This window comes from Rhagoletis pomonella, unplaced genomic scaffold (assembly GCF_013731165.1).
Source record: "Rhagoletis pomonella isolate Grant_MI unplaced genomic scaffold, Rhpom_1.0 Rhpom_scaffold_00004, whole genome shotgun sequence".
Classification (NCBI taxonomy): domain Eukaryota; kingdom Metazoa; phylum Arthropoda; class Insecta; order Diptera; family Tephritidae; genus Rhagoletis; species Rhagoletis pomonella.
The window spans coordinates 25,283,126-25,306,133 of record NW_023458558.1 but is presented as its reverse complement, the minus strand read 5'-3'; the positions used below and the strand labels follow the sequence as shown (position 1 = coordinate 25,306,133).

At 36.2% G+C, this 23,008-nt stretch overlaps 3 protein-coding genes across 5 annotated transcripts in view; 2 read left to right on the top strand and 1 right to left on the bottom strand.

The window, feature by feature from the left end:
- Window positions 1–6,036, top strand: part of LOC118737321 (neurofilament heavy polypeptide) — a 14,768-nt gene extending 8,732 nt beyond the window's left edge. For both annotated transcript variants that reach the window (XM_036467755.1, XM_036467756.1), the window contains exon 2: window positions 2,975–6,036. In XM_036467755.1, coding sequence (XP_036323648.1) covers window positions 3,053–4,903 — 1,851 coding nt within the window. In that variant the 5' untranslated portion in view covers window positions 2,975–3,052 and the 3' untranslated portion in view covers window positions 4,904–6,036. The remainder of the gene's footprint in view (window positions 1–2,974) is intronic.
- Window positions 6,037–12,293: 6,257 nt separating this feature from the next.
- LOC118737320 (serine/threonine-protein kinase greatwall) lies at window positions 12,294–16,662 on the top strand. Of its 2 annotated transcripts, XM_036467753.1 has the most exons (10): window positions 12,294–12,720; window positions 13,023–13,500; window positions 13,564–13,722; window positions 13,779–13,924; window positions 13,993–14,163; window positions 14,237–14,371; window positions 14,740–14,897; window positions 14,967–15,056; window positions 15,118–15,824; window positions 15,883–16,662. In XM_036467753.1, the coding sequence occupies exons 1-10, from the start codon at window positions 12,532–12,534 to the stop codon at window positions 16,146–16,148; spliced, it is 2,499 nt and encodes an 832-aa protein (XP_036323646.1). In that variant the 5' UTR covers window positions 12,294–12,531; the 3' UTR covers window positions 16,149–16,662. The 2 variants fall into 2 exon arrangements, with proteins under 2 accessions (XP_036323646.1, XP_036323647.1); XM_036467754.1 differs by lacking the exon at window positions 14,237–14,371 and having other exon boundaries at window positions 15,883–16,659.
- Window positions 16,663–17,760: 1,098 nt separating this feature from the next.
- On the bottom strand, window positions 17,761–18,639 carry LOC118737319. The gene is made up of 2 exons (XM_036467752.1): window positions 18,599–18,639; window positions 17,761–18,210 (listed from the first exon to the last, which is right to left on the bottom strand). Exons 1-2 carry the CDS (start codon window positions 18,611–18,613, stop codon window positions 17,881–17,883), a joined length of 345 nt encoding a protein of 114 aa, XP_036323645.1. The 5' UTR covers window positions 18,614–18,639; the 3' UTR covers window positions 17,761–17,880.
- Window positions 18,640–23,008: the final 4,369 nt, after the last annotated feature.

Genomic DNA, 23,008 nt, shown 5'->3' with positions numbered 1-23,008 from the left:
GTCAATACGTCGCGCTGCTATTTTCGTGAACACTGTTGTACGTATAACACAATATTTGCTAAGAAAATGTTTATGTATAAGATTTGCACATTTGCAAATGTATCCCAGAACGTCCCAAAAACAACGCGCGTTTTCGTCCCCGGAAACGAATAAAAAACGACTACAATCATCATTCATTTTCGTATCCGAAAAGCGTTTTAAAACAGATTGACAGCAATAGTTTTATTTTATTTGTTCAAGCTTGCTGAAGCTGACCATCTGAAAGCATGTATAAGTCCTCGGCAGTGGCTGAGCGTGCAGAGAAGCGTGCTGTCATTTGTTGGCATTCAGAAGGTGTCGGGTTCGAATGCCGTCAGGCGCTTCCTTATTGTTTTTTCGAACTATGAGAAAAAATCTGTGAAGTGCAGAAGGAAAGCGTATTGAACGAAAAATTTAATCAGAAAAATGGCCAATAATATATCCGTTTCATAACCATTTTCGGTACATTTCTGTACATATGTTTCTGTCGCACATTTTATTGGAAATACATTCTCATTTTCCCACTGGGAACATATGTATATGCAATGCTTGACATGAGTATGTAGATTGAGTTACATTCCATTCTCCATTGTAAATTGCGTAAATTATAACAGCATTCCTTGTATGATATTAGAATGAACATACAAACTATGCATATATCTATGTACACTTGTGACCATTTATTAAGCCAGCAACATTTTGATACATTTTTTATTTTATTAATTTAATGTTTTTGTATTTTTCATAAAGTCTAGCTCATTATATAACAAAGGCTACATAAATCCACATTTCAAACTTTGTGCAAAAATTACAAAAAATTTGCATAATTTCAGTTAAATTTTCAGCTTTTTACTCAGATTTTTTAATAATTTATTTTGTGACTGCATTACGCATTATTAAAAATCAACGCGATTCTTTAGCAACTTAAAACCTGCACAATATTACCCTAGATTTTAATGTGCTATTTAACTGTATAGTCAAAAAAATCTGAAGCTGCAGATTTTTTATAATTTTTGCATAAAGTTCGAAATGTGGATTTATATGGCGTTTCTTATATAATGGGCCAGACTTTGATGAAAAAATAATAAACATTAAATTAACAAAAGAAAAATAGCCAAAATTTTCAATGTATGTGCATCTGATGTATATCAGATTTCCCAAGCCTCAACCCCTACGTCGATGCTATTATAGTAGAGGATATCACATATAAATTTTGGTCCTGATTAGAGACGGTTAAGGCTCTTCGCACTGGCCAAAGTCCATATTCCTCTATGGAGACTCAAAAAATTAAAATTATTTTTTTTTTCGTCTAATACCCAAAAACGATACTACTATAGTCGAAAATATCACATATAAATTTTGACCCCGAATATTTTTTACTAATAAAACACCTCAAATTTATGAAAGTACAATAGATTACATCGAATTCTTTGACCTCAAAAATTCTTTTTCATTATAAAAATATTGGAAAAACCCCCTTTGGCGTAATCACTCCGCCTTTGACATTGTCTCTGAACTTGTTTGCCTCTTGTGCCCCGCTGTAGAACTATCAACATTCAAAGATGGTGCAATGTTCTGTAGAAGCTACCCATGGCTCTGTGTGTTCTGCTACTGGCAGCGTTTAAAGTGTTTGAAATGCTATTTATCACTTATGTATGTACATACATATGTACGAAGATAAGCGCATATTTAGTTGTTATTCAATTTAAGTGCTATATGCTCACTAGGGATGTTAGTTTTTCGGCTTTTCCGATCCCGGGATTTTCGCGATGGCGTTGTCACAATCCCGGGATCCCGGGTTTAGTCCCGGGATTTAGATATTCATTACTTTTCGACAATTTGAATCAAAAAAATTGCTTCTATATTGTTTGAGAAGCTCTCTACCATGAAATAAATAATAAATAAATGGGTTTGAAACCTACTTTTTATTTAAAGTGGCGTTTTTATGTTTTTTTTTTTTACCGCACGATTAATTTTGAAGGACTGTTATTTAAGAGATATGATTAATTCCAATTTTTTTTTTAAAAATTCAATGCAATGTCGAATAAAAATATGGGTAACAAATGCAATAGGAGATTTCTTTAAAATTTAAAAAATTTAAGTTTTTGGATTCACAAGGACGAATATGTAATTTTTAAGCTGACAAAGTTAGAGGAACGAAACTCGATTCTGTTATCGAGCTTATATAAGCCCTTAACATATAGTTTTTTTCAAAAACAAATATTGCGAAATTTCAACGATAAAATTTTAAAATGACATTTTCAATATTTACCAGCCCTTCTGCACCAGAAACTTGAATCTGTTTAAATTCTACAGGATTTCCTCATTAATTTTATACCCATACTTCTTCTCTAAGCACATTTCTATGAATTTTTTAAATCATTTTTGAATTACTGACGTCAGAGTGAAAAACTAAAAACGCAATTTTACTATATTTGGCCCAGGGTTTCGCGAATATATTGATATTTGTATTTAAAATTTACTATTGCGCGGTGTTATATTTATAATGGGCTAGACATTTATAAACAAATATTAATTATTAAATAAAAAAGAAAAGGAGTTTCTATTATTGCCATCAGTGCAAATTACAAATCCCGAAAATCCCTGGATTAGCATTCCTAATGCTCGCGCTACTGCAACTGTATAGAATAAAGTATTTGTCTTGTTTGTCCCACACGATTGCAGTATATACATATATCTATACATATGTATGTACATATTTCCAAATTTATATGTATTCGTATGTATTTGTTTTACGTTACACATTAGAACAGAATATGTAAACAAATACGCTCAACACTGATAATAGTTTCACTCAGAGGGTGTTGAATACATTTTGGTTTCACTTTCATTTCATAAAGAGTTCTTTTTTGTCTGTTAAAGTAATGTGTAGAATAATGTAAAGCCAGTTTTTAATAAGAAACTGAATGAATTATTATTTTTTTCTTGTTTATAGATACTCCAGGAATAGAAAAGTGTAGTCACTGCATAAACAACGTCATACAGGCTGCTTTAATTCTCATTTATCATCAATATGTCGACCAAAACTGTATCACAACAACCGCGGCGTGCGCCACTTTCTTTGTCTGGCAGTGGCAAGCAGCATAATCAAAATCAGTACAGTGGCAAATCTGCAGATTCCAATGGCAGTTCAAATAACAGCGCTAGCGCTAAAAATGACAATAAACTTTCTGCGAGCCAGAAAGCGGAGCCAACTAATAATGATGCAAAGGAATCCACTCCCAAGGATGTAAAAAAATTACCGAATACAGAGAAAAAGCAGCCACAACAACAGCCAGCTGTAAATAATGAGACAGCAAAGAAAAATGAGAAAGTTGATGAGAAAAAATCACAAAATGGTGCTGGCAAAGCAGCAACTAATGGCGGCACAAAGGAAAAGCAGCAAAATGGCAGCGGTAAACAAGAAAATGGTAACGGTAATGCTTCCAATGCTAAGCCTACAAATTCACATTCAAACGGAAACGCAACCGCCAAATCTACAAGCACAAGCAAATCAAACGAGAAAACTGCTGCGCCTGCCAAGGAAGAAGCCAAGTCCAAGGAACAAAAGCCCGTGCAAAACAATGAAAAAAATGATAAGACATCTGAGAAAGAAAAGGAGAAAGATAAGAAAAAAGAGCATGGTCCAGAAAAAACGGCAGAAAAAGAAACCAGATCCCGGCGTCATGACACTGCTGCAGCTGAGACCGATAAAAAACAAATAGAGAAAACCGAATCTATTAAGAGCGATGATACAAAAACCGATGTGTCCACACCAACATCGCGTTCCAGTGCAGCGCAATCCAAAACCAGCACGACCCCCACCAAAGGTGTAGATAAATCATCTGGAGCCTCCACGCCTACAAAAGCTGTGGAAAGGTCGAGCGCTTCACAGCGCACAAAAACAGTCACGACTGTCATAGACGATGTCGAAATGGAGCCTCTCGCTGTAGAGCCCTCTCCAGTAAAACCACAAAAGCACCCAGCTCCAACTGCAGCTTCTGTGGTCCCTGTTCCACAGCCACCGGCTGCAACTTCTACTCCAGGCAAGGCGCCACCAGTAACACAAAAGGCCAAATTGCAAGCTGCAGCTGCAAAATTAGAAATGCCAACTAAAATACAAAGCACTGGCAGTTCACCGGACCGCAGCAGTGCGCCTCGCGCCTTTACACAGATCGCCGGACGTCGCAGCATACGCCCTCTGACCGAATATACACCTTCGAAATTCGAAGGCAATTTGCAGTTCCGTGAATCATACCGGCGCATTAATACCGAATTGGATGTCAGTTCGACCACCAACACCAGCATGAATGTGACAGTTGGCTCCGAAGTTCCAAATAATTCATCGTTCTCGTTCTTCGGTCGTGGACGTAAACGCGACCGTACTCCTCCACCACAGTCACTATCGACCATGCGTTTGCAAACTGATGCAGATTATTCACCACCGAAACGTGCACGTTTGGATATGCAGACATTCTTTAGTGTGGTCTCTTCCCCATTAACAATGCTACGCTCGCGTTTTTCCAGGGCTTCCATACAAAGCAGTACACCAATGAAGTTGACTTCTAAACTAACAGCAAATGATGAGGCCGAAGTACAAAATGTCTCTGGCATTTCAATTGAGGAAGAAATCAACGAAGGCGCTGAAAGTGAGGAGAAGACTGCCACCGAAGATGTAACAGTGGGCAAGAAAACTGATGATGATGCTACGGCCAAGATGGATTCACCTATGAAAGTCGATGAAAAATGCAGTATGGAGAAGGGCGAAGAACGGAATTCAGAAGGCGATGTGGAAAAGAAATCCTCGGATGTGCATGAAGTTGCAGCCGGCGTTGCAGACACTTCAGTAACTTCTGTTAAAAATAAGAGATGTAATGTCATGTAAAATGAAAGAAGGCAAGCAATCAAGCGTACAGTTTATATTAGTTACCGTATTTTTTCTCTTTAAATGTATCTCATGTTTAACGTACATATATGTTATTCCCTTTCTACCTTAATTTCATGTTCTTAATACATACAATATATACGTATATACATGCATACATACAATATTTACATTCATTATAAAATATAAATGTTTAAGTGAAGAGGGTATATTTAGTTATTAAGAGCGATTCACGATCCAAAAAAAAATTTAGTTAGATTCTGACCTTAAAGCAAATGGATATTATTTCATTCGAAAGCAGTGGCTACACACAGATGTGTAGATAATCAAAACTATTAAACGAGTAAACATTTTATTTTCTCAGTAGTTGTTTTTGTCACCGTGTAAGGCAATTACTAAGATTTCTGCTGGAAAATTGCCTTATGCTGTTCCAACAACAAAAATATAGCTTATCCGGTTTGGTCTCTCATATTGTTTTTCCTTGTCAGAAATCCCAAAATGTGAGGCCAGAACTTGAGATGGAAAACATATTGGATTGCAAATTTATCCTAAAGTTAGAATAATCGGCATGCAATAAGAAAATATTACTTTTTTATGTTTTTTATAATGCAATTTTTTCGCACAGAAAAACATAAAAGAACAAATATTTAAAAGAAAGACAAAAACACAAAGTAAATAAGCATTTTATAACTTCTTTTGCTTTGATGACTGCTCATTATATGAATTAGAATAATTTAGTTTTAGTTGTAACTCAATCATATCCCAATTGATTTCTGGCTATTCATATAAATTTACAGATACCCTATCTAATGCATACACATGTATACATACATATGTATGTACGATTTGTAGTACCTTGCGATGTGTTTCAAATTTTCATAAGATTCATTTGTGTATTAAAAATATTGTTTGTGAAAACTAAGACCAATATGTTGGTAACCATACACGGAAGCATTATTATTTCAGTATATATATATATATATATATATATGTAGTATATATATATGTAGTTGTACGCAACTTTATACAATAATTATAGATATATTACAATACATAATACATAATCATAATTTTGTGCAGATTTTTATCCATATCCAATATTCTTAAAAAATAAAAGATTTTATAAAAAAACCTTTTTAGTTGAAACTCTCTGAAAAGTTCTCTGCATGTCGAGCATTACCAAAAGCTGGTTTTCACTGTCATATTTTGAGGACAAAATTTGTATTCATTAAATTAACCTTTGCCATGTCTCAACACAGTGACAGGTCACTGATTTAGCAGCGCATGTACACGACTGATGCAAATCAATCTAAATACTGATTTAAAAAAAAAATTAGGCACGTAATAAAAGTGACATAATGTCATACTGATGAAAAATTGCAACACTGTTGCAACTGCCCAGCGCAGGTTTTTCAGCCCAGTACCTTTCAATTCATTGGTATTAATTAAAATAATTGAGTAAACAAATATTTACATACTTTAATTAATAAATCGCAACAAGATTGAGCGCTTTTAAATCTAACGAACTTCTTGGGCGTATTCAGAAATGCATCAAGCCAAAGCATCGGGCGCATTTATTTCTAAACTATAATTGAGGAAATGTCCAATACGCGCAACCACGGTTAAATGCCTAATTGGAACTTAGTTCCGTAAATAAGGCATTTGCATCAGTTATGATTAGCGAATATAACTAATCATTGGGAAATCAAAAGCAACTTACAAAACTTACAAATTTTTATTGCATAATTTTTTGGAGCATTTCAGAATATTTTAAGTTGAGCATCAGCATGGCTATTGTACCATGGAACTTCAACAACATATTCATCAAGAAGGCAACAAGGCTGCAATATTGCGGTAATTATTGCGTAGGCCGAACGCATCATATAATGAAAACTGTGCTGAGATAGGGCGTTTTTGAACCGAATTCGGATATAGGGGCATTCTTCAATCAAATTCTGAGATAGGGCGTTCTTGAAAAGTTTTCTGAGATAGGGTGTTTTCGAACTGGCTGCCGGGATAGGTCGATCTTCCACTCAGGTGTCGAAGAAGTGCTCAATCCCCTGAGGTTTCGTCATGAATCGTCTTCATCCTCTGACTACAAGCCTGAGGCCGAGGAAGCGGGCGACGTCAATAGGCAGAGTCAATGGTGCATCTGGAGTCAGGGTCGTTGGTTTGGAGTTGCACCCGAAGCGATGTTGGGTGTTGCGTGGAGACAAATGTAAACATAAATAATCAGGATGATAAGAGAAATCGATTAAGGAGTGACTGCCTATCCGTCCGTTCGTCCGTCTGTACACACGATAACTCGAGTAAAAATTGAGATATCTTAACAAAACTTGGCACGTGTACTTCTTTCGGGCGTATGACGGATGGTATTGAAAATGGGAAAAATCGGACAATAACAGCGCCTAACTCCCATATAACGGTAAGTTTCAGAAATACGAAAACTGAGATACTTTAGTAACTACTGAAGATCATTCACTAAGGGCCGGTTATTCAATGTCTGGTTAACACTAATCTCCTAGTTATGGACGTTACCGACTCCCTGTTGTACGCGTGGGGTCGAAGACGTCGATAACGATGTTTAACCGCAGATTAGTGTTAACCGGACATTGAGTAACCGGCCCTAAAAGTTGATATTTACAATAATTTTTAGACGAAAAATAATATAAATTTTTTGAAAATGGACGTAGCCTCGCCCACTCGTGGTTACGTGTGTATATCTTGGTAACCGCTGCACCAATTTCTTCCACACTTGGTAGTTGGTGGTAGTTGACCTTGATTCAGCATATCAAATGGCCGAAAATTTTTAAAATCGGACATTAACCACGCCCACATTCCATATAACGGTAATTTAGAGAAATACGAAATCTTCTATAAATCAGTAAATATTAAAACTAATTTATTCAAAATTGATGCTTGCAACAATTCTTTCCCAAGAAATACGTGTATGATAAAATTTTGGAAAATGAGCGTGGCGCCGCCTATTTATGACCACATATATATATGTATCTCGGTAACCGATATCGGTTATTGTGCTTGCCACAGAAAAGCAAAACGTTGAAAACTTTTGAAATCGGCCTAAAATTACGGTCGCTTTTCATATAACGGTAAATTTCGGAAATGCTTGAAACTTCAATATTTCGAAATTTTAGGACGGTAATTTACTCAAAATTGTTACACCCCGGCTTAGCATGTAGCGACAACTTTCGAAAAGGACTGTCCCGCCCACCACATGCTAAAGGCTTTTTTTTTTAATTTTTAATTATAATAATGCTATTAAAGCATAAAATGGGCCCCTGATACGAATGAACGAAATATTTATAGTTTGTCTAAAATTGGGAAACGAATCAAACAACCCGTCACGTTGGAATACCCCGTTTTCATAAATTTGCAAAAATTAGAGCCGATGTTGTATTCACAATAGGTGCGTTCGACAAGTCAAAAATTTGTAATAGTTTTCCAAATTTTTACTGGATGGCGTTCGATAACGACAAAAAATTATCCAACACACAAAAATTGAGAGAGCAAGCGTTCATTTTGATGCAAGAGAAGCGTTCATTTTGTACTGGCAAAATTTTAGTCAGCAAAAATTATCCAACACGAAAACATATGGTTGCAATTTCTGTAAACAAACAAAATTGCATTTTCCGAGTTTTGGTATTTATATGCTTTTTGGCTGCCTGCTATGTGACTTTATGATAACACCAACTAGTTTTTACTTCTAAAAATGTTCCTGGCGAACATTGAACGTTCACTTTCCTTTTTTCTCTATGGAGGCAACATGAATTTCAGTTTGTTTACAAATAAAACATAAACAAAGTCAGCTGGTGTGTCTTCTTCTTCAGGGTTTTGCAAGTAATGGCTAATTTCCTGTTCGTTTACTTTTTTGCTTTTTCATCTCTTTGGGAGCGAATTTTCGCTTACTCTCTTGATTTTGATTGTTGGCTGGTGGCTAATTTTGTTATCGAACGCAACTAATCAACAGAAAATTAAGGATGGCAAAATCATCCACATCGTAATATGAGCAAAATTTTAAAAAGTGGTAGATTTTAAGCTTACGGTGGTAGAAACGCAATTTAAATTGTAATTTAAGGGCGTGTGTGAATCGGTAAGGTCGGTGTTATGCAGAAATTTTGTTTGGCAAACTGCGTGCAATTGTTGTTGCAGCAAACTCGGAGAGAGCGAGTTTGGCGACTCTCACAGCAAACTAATTTTGTTTGGTCAAACTGCAGCAAATTCGGTGTTGTCATATACAAAAATTTTAAATTTTGCGTGTTATGTACATCTGAAATTCTCATTTCGTGTTGGCAATAGCCATGAAAATCATAAAGAACGTGCAACCCTGTGCCAAACTCGACATAACCACCTCCGAGCAAACTAAGCAGCCGCCATTTAATTTGGCAAACAAAAGTTTGTCTGCATAACACCGACCTAACAAAGTTCTATGGGGAAAGCTGTTGAATAATATTTTTACTATGGAGAGACAGTTTTGCCAATCTGCTGTGTGAAATGAAATCTTTATTGACAGCAGTAAATTTTTGATAACCGCAGATTTAGTCGGTTAGTTTATATTACAAATTGAAGTGAAATTAATATTTTAAGAAAACATCTACCATCACTGATAGCATTTCATCAATTTAAACTTTTGTTTTACGAAAAATTACACATTACATTTGTCAAAAATTTCACTATCCTCATGAGCTACTGAAATTTTATTCACCTCATAGTTGTCAAAAATTTACTTGCCGCAAACTTTGTTACCGATTCACACACGCCCTAAATTAAAAAAAAAAAACTGGTACGTAGATCTTCCACAAAAGTGGTAAAGTCCGCATACTGCCTAGGCCGCTGACCGCCGCTTTGTAGGGTGCTATGGATGCTAACGATGCATCGATATTTTTGATACATCGATAATATCGGTTCAAAATACAATGTTTGCCATCGATGTTTACAAATTCCCTAAAACCGCTAAATTGACGATACATCGACAGAGAACGTTTATAAATCATCGTTTGTTGGCCAATGGTTAGTTTATCAGTTATAATAAAATTAAAATATTAAATGCCTTTAACCCTGCAAAAATCGTGGGACCATGTAGTCTTTTTGTGGTAAATTGGAGTACTTACAAAAGTGTTCCTCTGTCATGCTGTAGCGGACCAACTCGTGTCTCTGCGCCAGCTTATTGTTTGTTATCCGATCACTGCTCGTGTTTTAACGAAATGTGATTGAAGTTGAGCATTTGAAAGCACATTTGCATGTCTGGCTGTAGCTGAACGTGTAGAGATGCTCGCTGTTAGTTCTTAGCTCCCAGCTTGTTCGGGTTCGAATACCGTCAGAGGCAACATGTAATTTTTAATTTTTGTCTTGGTTTTTATCAATTTCGAAAAAGCATTTGTGAAGTGAAGAACAATAGCGTGTACAAACGAAAAAATATAACAACAATGCCATTGTTAATATGTTGGAGTAGTTTTGTGCTACTCTGATGTAATGCAGGGATGGAGTATATGGTCCTGCCCTAGGACATCGCAATGTTAATTGGACCATATTTTTTATATGAATTGTGGTTAATTTTGGGTACTCCTTGATCTTTAGGGAGTACTCTTTACACGCATGCATGGAGTAGTCGCGATTTTTGCAGGGATGTAGATATGAGATATGCAACCCTGTGTTTGTACCAAAGAACCAAGACTGATTGGTAGGTTGTTTAATCAATCCCACCAAATCCTACCAAAAACCAATCAGCTGCTTAGCACAAAATGTAAACAAACAAGGAAATGCAACAACAATTTCAAGGAACAAGCAGCAGTGCTGCCAATCGTTTGGCATATTTAAACAAAGGCTTTGTTTCTTTTCTTTTCTAGCAGATAATTATCAAGAAGAAGAAGAACGAGGAAATTGAGAGTGTTACGCTCACAGAGAGCGAATTAAAGAAATAGTAAAGAAACGCAAAACTAGCAGAAACTAGCAAGTAAACAGCTGATCGATGTATTTGACGATTGAAAATAGTTGGCGCGAATTTATGTTTATCCATTTTCAAATTTTATTTTTTTTTAAATTAGCAGGAGAGCCAAAGAAAGAAGAGCGAAATTACGCTGAGGCAACGCTGAGCGTAAAGGAATCCGATTTTGAAAGAACATAAAGAAAATAAGTGGGCTGCAGACCTCAACAAAATCGTATTTCATACTGGCGTCCCTAAATTGGACCGCCAAGCGTTGCGTTTTCCATTGTCAACGAGTGTCAGGGCGCGCTATCCCCAAATCAACGCTGCGTAATTTTTGACGTTTCTCATTTGGTCTATTTTTTATTCTCGACCCCTCTTTCAATTTTGTGTCCTTTCTCTTTCTTTCAGTCTTTTGCATCCAACTTCAACACGTAACGCCATGAAAATTCCATTTTCTGGGCGCAAGCGCCGCGTTGTTGTGGGATGCTCCATTCAAATTGTACGGGCATGAGGATTCTTAACAGTTTGGCGCTCTTCGCGCCAATTTAGGCACGGAAGTTACATACAAACCTATGCCATTGTTGCGCTGCCGCTTTTGTTTAAGCAAAGAACGTACGTTCTTTGGTTTAAGTATGAAACGTCTGCGTTAACGCTAGGTGGCAGAAAGCGCTACGATCAACGATTTTATTTTGGTACGGCAGTGAAAAAGATGGTATATATTTTACTATTAGGTACGTTCGTTTAAAATCTCTTATTTTACTGTTTTTAACTTCCAAAACATCAAAATAAGTTTCTTATGTGGCAAAATTCCTACCAGCTGCTTTTCTTGCTGGAAGAAATGAAATGTCAGTTTGCTCTTTCAAGTCTTTCAAGTTTCTTTGCAAGTCTTTTGCTTATACGGTGTTCGCATGAGGCGATTTTGCAGGCATTTTTAGAGGAGATTAGTTGAATGTAAAGCTGGCTGCCCCCCAACTTCATTACTTAAGGTTTACCCCAGACAATATTGTCAAGACAAAGAACGTTAATCTATAAGAAGAGACGTTATAATTGTTACGAGTGGGAACACCAGGAGCGTGTTTCTCTTTTGCCCAAATTCGTTTTGTGATTGGATGAAAAAACAAGGCACGCTCCTCATGTTCACACCCGCTACAATTATAACGTGTTGTCTGCTCTTATAGGTTTACGTTCTTTGGTCAAGACAATTATGTCGAAATGATGTGTTTGTTGTAAACACGGCGAATTCATATTACAACAAACACATCATTTTGACATAATTGTCTTGACAATATTGTCCGGTGTAAACCCGGAGTTTAGTTGAAAGCCGCTCACACCAGAGATTGTTGCTTTCAACTAAAAGTTGCCTGTAAAATCTCCCATGCGAACACCGTATTACGCAAATTGATTTCGGTGCACAAAAAAGAACTACTTGGCAACCGTGATCAGTACACCAGTATACTGCAACTTGGCCGCACTGTCATGGCAGTTATGTCAAATTAGTTTTTATCATTTTCAAAGTTCGGTGGAATTTTAAACAAAAATTTTGTATTCTGTTCACGATGCGAGGGTTATGCTTACTTAAATGTGTTAAATAAATTCCCTAATTGATCTATTGACCAGTCGTTCTAAAAAGAGCCAATAAATATAGAGCATATTTCAAAGGTTTTGGAAAGTATTACATATACATATGCGCGGCAAAAATTCGTCTAGAACATTATACGAGTGTATCATGGAAAAAGAAGAAACTGCAACTGTTCAATACCACCAGGGCGATTACAAGACACCGAAGAAGTCCTCTATGATAATCGATGGGGAGCGCTTATTAGATAAAATTAATATACTAACAACAAAACCGGAGAACCAATCTTGTACCAAGGTATTAAAACGTTTCATTTGCATGTCTCGCAGCTTGATTTTAATGCTGCATCAAAGTAATTATTATGAAATAGCTATGCATACGTTTTCATTTAAGACACAGTTTTAGAGCATTCGTAAAGAGCAGTTATTTTATGCGAGGTTTAAGCTGTTCGTTCTGCATTGTGCTTTTTCTTGCTGCCAAATTACCACCGATTGCAATGCACCTTGTTATAATCACCGCCACATGCATATTACAAATGAGCATCTACGTATGCACATGTTTATATTTTTATTGAAGTTTTCTTGTTGTCTTCCCCACAGCTTCCAACAATCAAAGATTTTGTGATTATTAAGCCAATTAGCCGTGGTGCATTTGGCAAAGTATTTCTGGGTTACAAAAACAATGATCCCAATAAATTATACGCTATCAAAGTTATGCGAAAGTCCGAGATGATAAATAAAAATATGGTATCTCAAGTTATTACCGAACGCAATGCGTTAGCGTTGTCTCGTAGTCCTTTTTGCGTCAGCTTATTCTATTCATTACAATCCGTCTCCTACGTCTATTTAGTGATGGATTATATGGTAGGTGGTGATCTAAAGTCGTTGCTTACCATGTTCGGATACTTTGACGAAGCAGTGGCGCGTTTTTATGTGGCAGAAGTTGCGCTGGCGTTGCAATATTTGCACGAGCACGGTATTGTGCATCGCGATATAAAGCCGGATAATATGTTGTTGTCGGCCACTGGCCATGTAAAATTGACGGATTTTGGTTTAAGCAAAATCGACAATAGAAGAGGTAAAATGTAATATATCATTTATGTTAATTTATGAATAATTTCCTTTATTTCACAATCCTCAGACTTGGAAATATCGGATTTAATAAATATTTCGCCTACCTTAAATGCACGTACTCCGGGTCAATTGCTTTCTTTGACCTCGCATTTATCATTTGGTTCAGAGAAGAAAATAGAATGTGGCACTGGAACTTCAAATTTAATGAATGCCATGAATAAACGAAGTATGTAAATTCAAATCGTATGTAATTTATATAATTAATAAAACTATTTTGATTAGATGTGAAAACTGAATCATCAGATAGTGAGGCGGATACGTCTTTAAATGAAGCCGAGCGAACGAGCGATAGCAAAATATCTGGAGTCTCTCCTTTTTTTTCAGTAGAAGAGATTAATGTTTCGATTACGCACACGTGCACAACTAATGTAATATTTCCCTTAACCATAAAATTTTTGCCGTTATTCTAATTTTTTTTCCATTTTGGATATCGAAGACCCAACTGACCGACAGTACATCTTCCTACCACACATGTACATCAACAGAAATAAGTAAAAATGAAGTTAGCACTACCTCAAACCCAGTTACGAACACTCGGCATGTTGCCTTCGTTGATATTAGCATCGAAATTAAAGCCGCCGCAGCTGAAGCTAGAGCGAATTGCAATGTAAGTATTGTATTATAAACTTAATACAAAAACTTTGTTATTGAAAATTTCTCTAAACTTTTTACCACAAAAGGGCTGCAAGCAAGAAGAATATACTAGATTAAAAGATTGTATTAAAGAGAATAAAATTAGTATTAAATTGGAGCGGAATGAACCAGAAGAGGCTTCATTTGAGTTTAGTATGGTTCGAAAACGTTCGATGGATGAGGTGTGTAAGCGTATTTTTTTATTGGTAGTATGTGTGGTGTTTTAAGCTATGGATAAATGGGGTTGGGTTCATGATGAAGAGGATCGTTTTCAAATTGCAACGAATTTATAAAATTTTGCATGTTATGTGCCTTGTCAAAATGTGTGAAAATGTTGAAAAGACAATATCGGGAATTTTATGTTAACACAATCTCTTACTTATCTTCACGGTGCATCTTCTTTTAACTGTTGCATGTCATTTCCTATAATTACTGTCCAAACGTTTCTTTTAATATTTCTACTTTTGATTACTTTTGGTAAATGCTGCCTAATTCCTTTCCTCTATATGTGGAATGAAAAAATGTAATCATTTACTGCTTAACTTTATAGCGTTTGCGTATGTCAAAAGGCCCAGAAGACTCGGGCGTGTCGAGCCGAAAAAGCGACAATTCTACTTCGCAAATCAATACAACAACAAGTTCGCTAGACAAGGCTGAGAATATGTGCATTTCTAAAAACGATACAAGCTGCTCGGATTATTCGCGCAGGTATGACATTCTACGGGTTTCATGATAACTAATATCACATGGTAAAATGCTTCCGATGTTACTTTTTAGCTACACCCCGAACATAACAAGCGAGACCAGCAGCATGCGTTCACCATTTCGTAACCTATCGAAAAACTTCAAAAGACCTGAATTCTTGCGGTTTTTATCAAGAAAATTTAAAATTTTCCGCATTTTAATTTTTTTTTTTACTAATCTTTAGGGGTATGAAACGCAAACTCAATCTGCTTAATCGGTCGGAGAACTCATCCAATCCGGAAGCTGACAGTTCGAAATCGGGTTATAACTCCAACTCCGGCAGCACCGGGCTAACACAAGAAATCGATATTCTTGACATTGGCAGTAGCACACCGAAAAAGCGTAAAGCAGCTAACGGCGTATTAAAAGTGCGTTCACTTTCAGACGATGAAATGCCACAGGCTCTCAATGAGCATGTCACAAACGTTGTCTTCTCCACACCTGTGTCATCTCAAAAGGTGCCACGCCGTGATGGTGGCTTGATGGGAAAACTGAAAGCAACACGATTTGCACTGCCATCATCGATGGATACGAAAAAATCGGAGCAGGCAGCTGAAAAAGCATCTGGCGTGCAATATTTGAAAATGGCAGCTGATGATCCTACCATGTCACCTATTAATTTGGGCAATAATATACCGAAAACTCCGATACGTATTAATACACCTTTTCGCACACCAAAATCGGTGCGACGTGGCGGTGTTGGTCGGCAATCGAGTGAACGTATACTCGGCACACCCGATTATTTAGCACCAGAATTATTGCTGCGACAAGGGCATGGACCAGCTGTAGATTGGTGGGCCCTGGGCGTTTGTTTTTATGAATTTTTGACCGGCGTACCGCCCTTCAACGATGAAACACCACATAAAGTTTTCGACAACATTCTAAATAAAAGTATAAAAATAAATGGTAATAATTTATTTTTTGCATTTACATTATTTAAATTTTTTAGATATTGAATGGCCACAAGGTGATGAAGCACTTTCAGCCGAAGCTGTCGAAGCAGTGGACTTGTTGCTTACAATTGATCCCACTGAGCGTCCTGCAGCAAAAGATGTTCAGCGAATGCGTTTCTTTGAATCAATAAACTGGAAGAACATCGAAAACGAAGAGCCGCCATTTGTGCCGACGCCGGAAAATCCTACCGACACAGCATACTTTGAGGCGCGTAACAATTTACAACATCTAAAGTTATCCAATTTTACGCTAGAAGACTAAAAGATAAAATTAAAGAACATCAAAGACTGCAGATTTTCATCTGGGTTAGAGTTAAGATGAAACTATGTTACGCGCATTAACCAAATTGTTTGTGCTAGCAACACTTTCGAAGTAAACTAGATGTATCGTTTTAAATGAATTTGAGTAGTAAATTTAGTATATACAGACCATTTGCAAGTAATTAACGCAGTGGAAAATAGTGATTATCTATGCACCACACACGTATGCGTATCTCAATTAAACTAATAACATATTATATTGTTCTATTATATTTTTTAAACACTACAATATTCTCGTTTATGTGCTTATTCACTTATCGGTTTGTCCTATTGTTTTGTATATTCTTTGTGCATTTTTTAATCAGTCTGTTTTACACTACATACATATCTATGTCCCCATGTAAAAAAGTCAACAAAATCAAATAAATTGATAATTAATTGATCATAAGAGAAAGGTTCATTTCTTATACTTGAAAAAGACAAGGATTCAAACTTTGAAACTAATTAAAAAAATTAAATAAAATATTTCCAAAGTCAACAATAAAATACTTTTGTCGCAAAATCTATAAAGGATCCTCAAATATGTGTATGTTACAAAAACCAAACTTTACAGAAGAGCGTTTTTTGTATTATTCTTTGCTTTGGCTAGCACCATCAAGATCAAAGTTTAGTTTTGCTGAGACGATTGAGAAATATAGCTAAACGCAAGATGTTTTTTTGTAGAAAGGCCTCTACATTATAATTACCTATCACATACATATGGGCAAGGCCACCGGCAGTAACGTCACGCTCGTATACATATTTTGGTCAATATCTTTACAAAATACAATTATTTCTCCCAACTTGAGAGCGGCATATGAAAGTTCCCGTCATAACTGTTGTTTCATACGCAGACAATTTTGCTGTATCGTTTTGTTGTGAAGTTATGACCATTTTAATCCGTCAGTAACGTCACCGGATTTTGGAAGTGTGTTTTGAGGTTAATGAACGTTTGTGCAAAAATTAGCGAATTGAAAAGAGTTCATGTTTATTATTGCCCAGTATTTTAAAAAAGGAAGGACGAAAGATGCTTTTTATCCAAAAGGTGGGCTTAATATTTTATGTTTTAATCACGTAAATGACATAAAAGCAGTGTCATTAACGTGACGCAAAATGTCAGTAACGTCACACTTACGAATTTCGTTAGGATTTTCGGGTCTTTTTTTTTTTCTTGGGTTAATAGAGGGACCCTAAACGGCCAAAAAATCATCGTAGAGGAGTTTTAAGATGCAACCTCATAAAAAAAATTGTAGTAAATCGGGCATGCCCTTTAGAGCTGATTTTTGTATGATAGAGTGTTAGTTAATTAAATTATCTCTTCAATGATTTTGTATAGCTTGAGGGTTGAAATTGGTTTTTGACCAGTTTTGCATCATTAAAATGAAAATTTGTAATTTTTCCCTACTTTTCAGTTTTAGCGGCTATTTAGTACGAAAAATGTCGAATTGACATCTGTTTTTTTTTTTCGAAATATTTGTGAAATTTCTTCCTAAATGGTGATAAAAATTTTGTGTCAGTATTTTGAACTAAAGCCAGGACACTCTGTAAAATAAAAACACATTATTATCGGAAAATAAAAAAGTCTTTATTAATTTCAGTCATGTTAGTTGTTGCAAAATTAAGGCATCACTTCAGTTGTAGTTTTTTTTTTTTAAACATAAATAAACATAAAATATCACAAAAAAAAAGAAATTTTAATTGTATCCTTGCCGAGAAGTAGTATAAGTTACTATTTCGTCCCCAATGGTACGGATTTGGTTCGAAGACGAAATGTTTTTTTGGGTGTCTTTAACTGATTGTTTTAATTTCCGTCGATATTTTTTGCTTCTTTCGCGGCCAGCAGCACGGCGCATAGAAATCGCCTTTCCCAATTCACTTATTGGCATTAGTTTTTCCTCCTCTTTTCTGTTAGCCCTCAATTTTTTCATTGCTTCGGCCTTTTTCTTTTTGTACTCGTCGTATTTGTTGCTTTCTTTTAGTTTTTCAACATAACGCTTGTCTCTTTGTGCACCAGGAATCGGAGTCTAGCAATTAAATACCCAATTATTAAGCAAAAAAGTAAAAATAAAATAAAAACCTTCAGTAACGTAACGCAATCTTTTTTTGCAAAAATACCCTGCTATATGCAAATAATGCTTCATTTAAGCATTGATTATAAAAGTACTTCAAAAATACTCAAAAAAAATCAGCTCATCCAACCTCTTTTCTAATTAGTTAATGCATAGAAACACATTTTACAAAAATTTGTCAGTGACGTCACCATTGATTTGCGGCTGATTCCTTTAAGCCCTAATTGGTCCAAAAGCCAAGCTTTGTACACAAATTTGCTTGCAAATCAAAAGTTTGATTTATATTCTATCCAAAAAAAGTCATCATCTGCCTAAAGTACAAAAAAATAACAACAAAATTTACCTTTTTCGCCGACATTGGTATATTTTCCAACTACGCCTTGCAGGTGCCACTTATGAAAAGAATGTAAAATGTCAAAGCAGACACAAATTTTGCACTGGCATACAGTGCTGCCATATTCTATACATATTCGACATTTGAAATGTAAACAAAATTTTGGGCTTTGTGACAGAAAAAAAAAATCTATGTGGTAGTATCTCCTGTCATCACACAAACAGTCAGAGCATACGCGTCTTGGCTCCCACGTCACTGTTGACAGTTACAAGTTTGAAAAAGTAGAGGACTTAATTTATTTGGGAACCAGCATTAACACCAATAATAATGGCAGCCTTGAAATCCAACGGAGAATGAATGACTTTGGGCTCCGTTTATATGGAAGTCGTTTATGACTTTTTCATACAACTCCTAAGCGACATATAGCTGACAATGTCACTGGTGACAATGTCATGCAGGTGTACTCCTAGCAAAGACTTATAACAGACAATGTCTTGCAGCGGTCACTTATAAAAAGTCCATTGCAAGATATGTCGCTTGAATTTCTCTAATGATCACTGCATGACCAAGTCATGCAGATGACATCAACGACGAAATTACCATTTATATGAAAAAGTCATGAACAACTTTCATACAAACGGAGCCCAAAGTCATTTAAGACGTAACTTTTCCGTACAAGACTCTTAAGTGACTAATGCATGACATTCGCTACGCGTATGTGTTCCTTTTATTTTGGACGTGTTTATTTATATATGTATCTGTACTGTAGTGTTTTTGGACGGTACTAGCTCTTACTGCCAATATAGGAGTATTACATATATGAGAGACATGTACTTCTTTCTCCGTGTTAGAATCTAGGAACCCTACTTTCGGCACAGAAATGTTTTCGTACAAAATTATGCAAAAAAGCTGTCAATTTCTTAATCGCTCGTTTTAGGCATGCCAATCTTACGAATTTAGAAAGTTCGACGATTCGTATCGCAGCATACCATTTCTACGATTCGTAGCAAAATCCGAATACGAAAGTATTGCAGAATAGGGGTGTTATAGTTTTTCTTTCATTGAGGTTGTTCACACTTGCTTCGTTATTAGGTTATCTGGTTAAAAATTATTAAATATTGTGTAGTGTATTTTATTGTTGTAAGGTGAATAAAAAATATAACCACATAACCACATAACCTAACCAGGCAAGTGTGAACAACCTCATTATGTTTTCTTGCAGTACATGTAATCTATTTGGCTTACCTTGTTGCCTATACATATATGTACATATGTATGTATGTATGTATGTCAGAACATAAATTGAATAAGGTCACACAAAATTGCAATTGTCCTTTGATTTCTTGTTTTCTTTCCTCACAATCGAACTGAATTTGAGCTACATTTGGAAAATAAAACAATTGTTTTTCGATTATGTACTCCTTTAGTTTCTCATTGATTTTGATCAACATGAAATTTATGAGATTTAAAATTTAAATCTTTGCTGACTTTTATCGTGTTAGAAATTGCTTTTGGCTTTTGATTCGATTGACTTTCGCAAAGGTGATCCACAAATTCATCCATGTCCCACTGGCATAATGTGAAATGCTTTACCTTTTTTACAACAAATTTATTGACGATTGCTATTGGAGGAAAAGATGCATTCCAATGTAACCGAATCATAATTTAAGCATGTCCTTTTCCATGTCAACAGGTGATGTGGCCGAATGGACACTGTTCCGTTACATAAACAAATGTGTTAAAAATATTTGATATCAATAGGATAACGAGTAGCGCCTCTAAAATTAAAATTAAAAAAAAAATTGGCATTTAAACTTTTATTAAGTGTTTGGTCAAGCTTCTCTAAATGGAGAGACAAACAATTTTACGCTGCATACGAACGGCAAATTCAGACATCGCGGCATAGACAGTGCTGTCGATAGCAGCTTTAAAGTCGACAAATAGATGATGAGTGACGATTATTTTCTCGCTGGTCTTCCAATATTTGACGTAAGGTGAATACCTGGTTCATGGTGGATTTACCAGGTCTAAAACCACACTGATAATGCCCAATCAGTTCGTTGACGGTGGGCTTCAGCCTTTTACACAATACGTTCGATAAGACCATGTCACCTATGCTTAGGAGGCTGATCGCGCGGTAGTTGGCGCGAATGGCGGGGTCGCCTTCCTTGTGGATTTGGCAGAGCACACTTAAATTCAATCGTCAGGTATGCGTGCATCTGACCATATTATGGGTAAGAGTTGATGTATGCACCTTATCAGCTCTGCTCCATCTACCGGATAGTCTCCGATATTTAGATTCGCGCTAAACCTCAGTTTTCGCATAACGTTTTTTAAATAGAGTTCCAGGACAGCCTATCGCCCTGGCTGCTAACAAATCTCTTAAATCTAACGTAACAGCGTCTAAAGTAGCCATAGAATGCAGGAAGACCTGTTGGCGTCAAAATGCTCCTTAACTGTTGTATGGGTCCCTGGGCACAGAGACATTCCTGGCAACTGTTTATCCGACGAGTTGGCAAGAAGCTACTGCGTGGTGGGCACATACGGAAAAAGGTTAGGATACCCAACAATGAAGAGGAGAGGGAGAACATCGACCATTATCTTTTCCATTCTCCATTTTTGGTAATTTTCTTAGCTAAAAAAATGTTGAATTGGTTGAATGTTGAAATGTTGAATAATTTGTATCGAAAAAATACCTAGCTCCGTAACAAGAAAAAAATTGCCAAAAATCAACGGCGCCATCTCAAACTTGCACATTATTAAAATTTAATGGGCTATAAAATTGCATTAACATTTTTTTTTGTAAAAGTTCTGATTAGTTTGAAATTCGGACTTACAATTTATTCGTTCGGACTTACATGGTTTTTGTTAGATAACGAGCTATAGTTTCAGAAACAAATAAAAAATCTGCTTACGTAATATTCAAATATTTGTAAACATAAGGAGCTGTGCCGTGGATTATATTCGCCAGGGGACAAGGCATTGAAATCAGTACCAGCTCTGGGCTGCGCACAGCGCAATGCAGCGAACCAATTACATTTTATTGTAACAATAACTAGCAAAAAAAAAGCATACAAACAGTACACCAACACTATCTACTAATATCAGACGCTTACTCAAGCAGCCATTGTGGCACTAGTCCAGTTGGCCAATTGTCCAAATAAATGCTATTCTAATGTCTTTTTTGCCACATAAATGGCCGTTGAGTAAGTACACTTGTGTGCGACAAGTGGTTTACAGGAAACAGGGGGTTTGTTTCATTTCTTCTAAACTAGGCATTGTCGTCCACGGTATGCGGCCTTCTAACTGTTTTCATCCGTTTATCGTTGGGATCTTTGTGCATTCTCTCATTCGTATTTTTCTTGGCACTCGAAATTGGTCTCCGATGCAAAATTTGGATATTTTCTTTTTGGTAATTTGCGAGGTCGTTCACCTAATGCATAGGCATACAAACATAATATGTATGTATGTATGTATGTATTTATATGCAGTTAGTATGTAATCATATGAGCATATGTATTTGCACGAATCCTTAATTTTTATTTCCACTGCATTCAAGCGCCACAGTTGGCTTAGTAAACAATTAAATCAAAGGGAATTTAAATACATGCAACACATATGGCATCTACATAAGTGTGCCTGAGTGGCAACTGGGCATTATCGTTTCTCCAACATAAGCAGCTATTAAATTTTACAACAGAAATCATTGGTTACGCGACATTGGCTTGGGTTAATATTTTTCGATTCGAAGTGGCAAAGGCTACTCATATGATATCAGGTGGTTGAAAGTTTCCAAATTTAATACATCCAGCCTGAGAAGGAGTTCATATGAAGCACTTACTTTTTTTCTTAATTGCAAAGTCAGCGAAACGAGGGGCGTTTCTAAATAAAAGCTTATACGTAGAGCTTTTTCCCGATAAGATTCTCTCTTTTGAAGCTCTATCAGAAGATCTTCAAATAGCACTGTGATTCGAAGGCAGACAAAGCATAAAATCGCATTTAACGTGTCGTGAACTCATGTTAATAATATGAGAAAAAGGGTCTACGACCCCATTAAGCTGGCATTTATGGGTACTGTTTTTTTATATATATAATAGGGAAAACTTTAAACTTAGGGGGGCGGCTTGAGCACCCCCTGCCACTACCTGGCTACACCCATGACTATGTGAGCGACTATTGCGCAATATTGAGAGAAGAGGAGGTCGAAAATACTTCTTCAAAAGCAGGAAGCAGATTTGGTAATAGATGTACAGAGTAAAATTGACATATAGAGAATAAACTTCTTAATGCTTTTGAAGGGTGTCACCGGTGGCGCGTTTGTAACTCTCGGTATTTTTGGATTCTGAAAAAAGAATCCTCGATCCCGGGATCGTCTTGAAATTTAGGCAGTTTTGATTTCCTATTTGTTTGCCAACAACT

Coding starts and splice junctions, on each gene's coding strand:
- LOC118737320 (XM_036467753.1), top strand. CDS start 12,532: ATGCGCGGCAAAAATTCGTCTAGAACATTATACGAGTGTATCATGGAA. Junction 13,723..13,778: donor GAATGCCATGAATAAACGAA/GTATGTAAATTC, acceptor TATTTTGATTAG/ATGTGAAAACTGAATCATCA. Junction 15,825..15,882: donor CGACAACATTCTAAATAAAA/GTATAAAAATAA, acceptor TAAATTTTTTAG/ATATTGAATGGCCACAAGGT.